Consider the following 6,989-nt stretch of genomic DNA (forward strand, 5'->3'; position numbering starts at 1 on the left):
ACCAGAGGAATAGATTTCCCTTTCAGGTATCTCCAGAAAAAAGTCTTCTTCCAGGCATCTGTAAGGCACATTGGACCAGGGGCCTAAATGAGGAGGGGAAGAGGGCAAAGCCATGTGGCTGATGTTGGTAAACAGTATCGAGGCTTGTCCTGGCATCATGACAGGCAGCGCACAACGTCGGCAATATCAGAAACTGAGGGCCACACACAGACAACGACAAAAGGTAGACACACATAGGGACGTTTGTATTCATATTCACACATACACACACACAGGCAGGAATACACAAGACCGCTAAGAAATAAAAGACTCACTCTCGTGTCTGCTACTTAGCAGCTGCTCCAGTTTCCATGGCAGCAGCCTGAACAATGTAGCGGGAAGAGCTGAGAGGGAAATAGAGAGATGTGGAAATGTGTGCACTTGTGTGTGTAGGCGTGAGTGTGAGAGGCTTGAGAAGGGGGGAGGCAGCCGCAGGGTGCAGAGACAGGATTTAGAAGACGTGTTCTGTCTTTGTCAGGATGAGGCTTCAAAAAGGAGCAAAAAATATACAGAAATTTGGAGGCAAGACACAGAAATAAAACATCAGGAAATTTTGTCTATTTATTTTTCAAAATGAGGTATTTCAAAAGTGCTATGAGTTGCAGCACTAAAGGTACATTTTATGTAGTTAAAAAACAAACATATCATTTTACCCAGTTCTATGCACCCGATAGTTACAAATATCAACAAAAAAGAGAGAGAAAAAAACTGAATAATTCCAGATATATGAGGATAGAACGCATCTGCTGTACAAAAAATTGTCTGATAGAAGAAAAATGACGAGATAAAGTGATATCTACCAAGAATGCATTCTCTTACGAAAATATAAGTATCAAATTTAGTATGTATCACACTAAAAGCAAATAAATGTGTAAAATGTAGTGATATACAAAAGGAGAAGAAAAATATGCAGTTATATTACAAAAGTTTTTCTGACTCTCATAAACTGAGACTTTACAGTACATTTAAAGGTATAAAACTTCCAGTCCAGTTATTGGCAGCTTCCTGACTTGAATATAAAAAAAGAAAACAAGAATGAAAGTGTAAATATAAAACAAGGCAGATCTGAGTGTATTTTTGTCTGTACACTATTATTATATACAAAAGTGTCGCCTAGCAAGGTGCACAGTTACACATCAACTGACTTGGTTTGAGCACCAGTGTGAGAAAAGTGAGGGAAAAAGGACCTGTAGTGGCATTGTTCGTGTCTGCTATGACACCTCGGTCATCAGTTTTTTATTGTTTTGTTTTTCAGTCTTGCAGTGATGAAGGCAAAGGTAAGCGTGCACCGCTGAACTCTCCAAGCAAAGTGCCCTCCAACACCTATCCCCATGTGGAATCACTTGATTCCAGGCTGGTGTCACAGTGAATACAAAACAAACAAACAGACAAACATATACGTAGAAATTATATAAAAAAAAAAAAAAAAAAAAAACAACAACAAGCGGAGGGAGTCAAGACTGAACACAATGTGTCTCCCTCCTTATTCTTTCTCTTTTTGTCTTTACTCAATGTGACTGGATTGAAAAAGTAAACCCTAAACATTCTTAACGTCAACAAATGTGCAAAAAAAGTGGCTGCAGTAAAAGTCCGAGCATTCCTCCAGTAAAGCCCCCCATGCACCCGCTTCTCTCCACTCTTCCACGTTTGTATATCGGCATCTGAAAATAAATGTCCTCTGAGATATTAGTGTTTCTGCGTGCAAAGGTCCAACAGATATAAAGGCCTGTGTATCTGTGCTTAAGTGTATAGGCCTATGTCTGGAGGTGAGGGTTGGTGGGGGGGTTAGGGGGGTCCTCCAGGGTAGAAGTGAGGGTTTTTATGTTGTAGAAGTTGTCTGTCAGCGAGTCCTAGTCTGCCCCAGCCTGCGCATGAGCTGTTGCCTGCGAGCCTGGAGTCTGTCCTTCTCCTGGTGGAGTCTCATCTCCTCTGTCTCCAGTGAACATACATACTCGGTCGCCTTCTTCAGGATCAGCACCTTTGCAGCCTTCTCATTGTGCGCCAGCTCTGGCACATGGTCGCGTAGCGTCAGGAAGCTAGAGCGCAAGTCGTTACGGCGCTGGCGCTCCAGGATGTTGTGGTTTCGCCTCCGCTCGCTGTCCTCAGAGTCAGAGCTGCCGCGCGGACTGCTGTCTCCACTGGCGCTGCGCTTTCTGCGCAACCCGGCAACACTGGAGGCAGAACTGCAGGACAAGGAGGAAGATGTGGAGGATGTTGAAGCGGGTCTGGTAGGAGGCCGCAGTGCCTCTGATGTCTTCTGTTTCTTTGGCGGTGGGGTTAGGTCGTCATCTGAGGCATAAGGTGATGGGGCTGCGTAGTTGTGTTGCTGCTGATGGACTGAGCTCCTCTTCAGGATGAGCTCCTGAGGACTACGGCTGCTGAACCGGTTCACAACCCCAGCACCTGAGACAATCCCTCTCCCATCTTGGCTCTTGGAATAACCAGAGATGGTTCCTAAGCCTGTGGCCATTGGGGAAGTCTTGCTGATTGTGGAGCGCCTCTTTTCTACTGTTACTACATCAATCTCTTCCTCCTCCTCTTCCTCCTCCTCCTCTTCCTCCTCATCCTCATCATCATCCTCTTCATCTTCCTCTTCTGGGAAAAGAAAAAATTACTTCATCACTTAAAAGACAAAAACTCTCACTATGCAATATATCTGTAACAGCAGGTAAAAGGTAGCAGTTTTCATAAATTCATGAGATCAACAGCGGAATGTGTGTGGGAGAGGACGTTTGCTTAATATCTTAATACTTAGTATCAGTCACTTCTCCACTAATCTGCTCTGCAGGCATTGGCATGTTCATACTCAAAACTGAGCAGACAGGCTGGAGTTCTTTGTTGTCTTCCAACTCCCTTCTTCAAAACGTCTCCTAATCTTCTTCAGCGAGATGAGACAGTATTAGTCTAATGCTGCCAGTCTGTTGCTGCAACCCCGGTAATACTTCAGTGTTTGAGGTTGTAAAAGGGCTTTAATAGAGTAACACTCGGCATATGGCAACCTAGGCATATGTTGGGTACTGTTTTTGAGGTATACCAAGGTTTTAACAAGATTTTTACTCAAAACAACTAAAATATGTTTGAAGTCGGTTTACTGCGATGCCAAAGAATGTGGTGGAGAGATCAGGGTTTGTTTGTTTTTGTTTTTTGTAGGTTACAAACTCAGTTCACCTTCCCCATTTGTTATTGTGCACTGCCAGTCAGCTGGCTGACAATATAAAAGTTAATACTTTATTTTCATACCTGCAAAGGATGCTATTACAGCTATTGTGAAGAACACAGATAGTTCAGGTCTCATGCTGAAAGAGCACTGCAAGTAAACTGAGGTAATGATATGTTAAACCTACAGTCGGTGACTTTTTTGTTAATTATCCATAAGAGATACTATGAATATGACTTCTACTTGTTTTTTTAAAGGCGATGATATTATGAGAATCCCATTCAAGCCAGCTTAAGAAGAATAAAATAGTCTTGAGCTCTTCTGACCATGTTGTTTTTTGTTAGTGTCTGGAAGTGAGTAAGTGGGAGGCAAAGGGTGTGACATGCATTTAAAATACCTATGTGATAATGGCTTTCATTATCAGCTTGGGAGCATCTGTAGAGTGTGGCATTTTACAGCTTATGGTAACCCACTTCAGACACCAGACACACATGCTGATCGCTCATACAGACTGCTGCTGACATCAAAACATAGCAAGGAACAGCTGGCTGGAGGAAGGGAGGAAGCTGGGAAGGAGGTGTGGCTGACTGTCACACGTGAGCTTCTTTAGCTTTTCACCCTTAGAAAGGAACAGCTTACTGAATACCTGGGAGCTGTTTTATGTGCTTTCATTAGGCAACCGCACTGTTTACCTGATTTTTGTTTTTATGAACAAACTTGGTTAAAAAAATAAATAAATGGGCATAGCAATAATTATAACCCACTATTTCTGTTCTTTTATTTATGCATTTATCCTTTTATAAAAAAAAAAAAGCATAGACTAAATAGATAATGGACAGGACTGAGGGTGGTGTAGGGCAGCAGGCCATCGGATCACCGCAATTTAAGCCACAAAACTGGAGTGGCGCCAGGAAGACAGCTGTCGAGAAGGGAGCACTCTTTCAAAGCTTTCCTCCACCCCGCCCACCCAAAAATAAAAAGACCAGGAGAAGAAAAAGTCAGGACTTTCCTCCTCTGTTTACTTTCCATCAGTGCTGAGGTGACTGGTCTGGAGTCTGTGCGAAGCCTGAAGCATTTTGTTGAATTGTTTTCCTTGCAAAAACACACAGATATAGACTTGTTTGAATGTTTGTTTAAGCAATACAAGTTTTTCAACCTAATACTTAATTACTTCCTGTAATAACGTTGTAATGGAAAGGTGTGCGCTCCTTTGCCCTTTAATTTGATAATACTTGTCATTTATCAGTTTATGATGGGCTGTTTAACACATAGGGGGGCATTTCTCCCCCACTGCGCGCAACGTTTCTCCTTCATCCATGCGCAATGAAAGCCTCACTACACGCTTTTTTCAGATCATCACATTATTGAACACCTTCTCATCTCCCCCTCCTGCAGCCTGCTGGTCTCGTTTTTTTCCCTCCTTTTTTTGTGGTTTTGCATCTGGTGCCAACTGAGTTCACTAAAGCGCACAATTCCCTATTTTACTGCCATCTGCCGGATGAAGAGCTCGCTGATTACATAAACCCATGGTTCACTGTGTCACTACTCCACTGTGTGTTTATGCGTGTGTAATTGCAGCCTTGTGTGTGTGTTTTCTTTGTGTGTGTGTGTGTGTTCGCGCGTGAATGTGACGGAATAATCCGATTCTGGGCCAGTCATATGAACAAGATCCTGCCTCTTAGATACGCCTGAGCTTCTAGTAACAACAATGGCACGAGTTAAAAACTTAAAAGATGTCTGATATACAATTTTTTTTATTTTTATGTTTTTCTTTCATAGGGGCCATCAGTTTGATCTGATTCTTACCAGAGTCGCTGGCTGCGCTCCCATGCATTGTGGACGCAGTCACAGTCCCAGATGCGTCCCTGCTGCTGCTCTTCTTATTCACTGGGAAGGGGAACACTATTGCTGGGTCCACACACTCCGACACTGAGCTGCGGCTGACCACCTCCGGGACCTTTACGTACGCACTCCTCCCCCCTGTCGATGCCGTTGAAATCGCCTTGCCCAGTTTTTCCGTTACCACCCGTTCGAGCTTTTCCCTGGCCGAGAAGCCACTCCACATACAGTCCTGAATAATGATGTTGTTGGGGTTTGTATCCAAAGCGGAGCCGAACAGGTCCCCGTCATCGGATGTTCCCCATATATCGTCCCCGGGCAGCAGCAGCAGCTCAGAAGCCCAGTCCAGGGGGTCCCCTAAGCCGAAGCCGAGGGGGTCTGCCTCCGGGGAAGCGCTGGTGGCCGCCGGCTCACCCGGTAGCGCAGCGCGGCTTGGAGAGAGGGGCGGAGTAGGCAGCAGCTCGAATTTCTTCCAGATGTCCTCCCCCGGTGGCGCAGCATCGGGACCACAGAGGTAGAAGTCGTCCTCGTCCGGATAGAAACATGGTTGCAAGGAATCAAACTCCAAATCGGAGTTTTTACTACTGATCGCCGGCATTCTATCCAACAATCGACAATCCTAGGAGAGAACAAGAAAGGTTCAGTCAGCGTGCATTGTTGAGCGTCTTTTTATGTTTACCTAACAGAAGTCCGCTGCAAAGAGAGGTCGAATGAAAAGCCCACACACAGATTCCCAACTGCTTCCAATGTGGGCTTTAAAAAACCGCACATATCTTAGAGGAGTGTGTGCGTAAATGTGCCCATGACGCACAGACAGGAGGCAAAATAAATGACTACACTTATGAAAAAACAAACAAAAATAAAACAGCATTTTCGGCTAAATTTATATTAAATAACAAGAATCTGATATGAGAACAATTTAGAGAGAAATATATGAAAAAAATAGATATATAATGTAACGAATAACGGTTGAAATGAGACGCTCACCTCGTCCTGACTTGGGATTAAAAAAAGTCAATCAATATTTCTTCTATCTTGCAGTAAGCAGCTAATACAGACACCAGATTTGGAGCAGTCATCTACTTCTGAAGCCAAGACGGTCCTCTGACACTCATTGTGGGTCTCTACAAAGTGTTATACACTTTAGTTTTGAGGGGAGGAAAGTAGGCTCCTCCCACACGGGCAAGTGGGGGAGGGACAATGCCCACCTATGCTGTGTGTGAACTGGGATGCAGCGCGGGAGTAGACGCTGGCTATGAGCTTTATTCCAAGGTGAATGAAGAAACGACGCTGTAATATTGAAAGGAGGAAGCCAGAAAGAGATTCTTTAAGACAGTGTTGGGGAAAAAATAGAAATAAAGGATGTAGAATATTATATAGTATTGGGAGCTTTGTGATCTGATGCATTGCAGCAGGCTGGGTGTCGCTTTATTGATTTCTAAAATATTATTGGCTTCTATTTATATGTAAACTATATATTTAGACAGCTTACTGTATTCATAACAAATATATCCCCATAAATAATTTGAATAGTTGAACATAGATGTTTCTATATGTTGTAAATGTCATAATAAAATTTTCTTTAACTGTAGTAATTTGGAATAATATACAGTTTTGATATAATTCATTGGTTTTTATCTATCCTTTCTCTCCTGTAGAGCTCTAAATATTTTGTCTTTTGTCTAAGGGGAAACCAGTATTCCAAGACTGCAGACAAAGCACGGGGTTCACTTGCGCCCTCTCGTGGACGAAAAAACTTCGATTTGGATCCTCATCATCAAACAAAGACACAAACACATAGAGAATTTTTTATTTTTTTTAAGGTCGAAAGGAAATCCGGAAAAAAAAAGCATTTAAAAGAATGCTAGGCTGTTAGGAAATTATCCTCTAAACAGATAGTTAAAAAAAAAAAAGAAAAAAGACAGAAACAGGCTTTGCAGGACGGGGAGCTTTG

At 43.0% G+C, this 6,989-nt stretch overlaps 1 protein-coding gene across 1 annotated transcript; it reads right to left on the minus strand.

Annotated features, from left to right (window-relative positions):
* Nucleotides 1–575: 575 nt before the first annotated feature.
* mycn (MYCN proto-oncogene, bHLH transcription factor) lies at nucleotides 576–6,183 on the minus strand. Its single transcript, XM_038278661.1, has 3 exons — nucleotides 6,023–6,183; nucleotides 5,003–5,654; nucleotides 576–2,634 (listed from the first exon to the last, which is right to left on the minus strand). Exons 2-3 carry the CDS (start codon nucleotides 5,631–5,633, stop codon nucleotides 1,880–1,882), a joined length of 1,386 nt encoding a protein of 461 aa, XP_038134589.1. The 5' UTR covers nucleotides 5,634–5,654; nucleotides 6,023–6,183; the 3' UTR covers nucleotides 576–1,879.
* Between the last annotated feature and the right edge of the window lie 806 nt (nucleotides 6,184–6,989).

Source organism: Cyprinodon tularosa, unplaced genomic scaffold, assembly GCF_016077235.1.
Source record: "Cyprinodon tularosa strain WSP-4 unplaced genomic scaffold, ASM1607723v1 ctg143, whole genome shotgun sequence".
Classification (NCBI taxonomy): Eukaryota; Metazoa; Chordata; class Actinopteri; order Cyprinodontiformes; family Cyprinodontidae; genus Cyprinodon; species Cyprinodon tularosa.

Bases quoted from the DNA above. Each gene is read 5' to 3' on its own strand.
- mycn (XM_038278661.1), bottom strand. From the start codon at position 5,633: ATGCCGGCGATCAGTAGTAAAAACTCCGATTTGGAGTTTGATTCCTTG. The intron at 2,635-5,002 runs GTAAGAATCAGA...TTCTTTTCCCAG, and splicing joins GAGCGCAGCCAGCGACTCTG to AAGAGGAAGATGAAGAGGAT.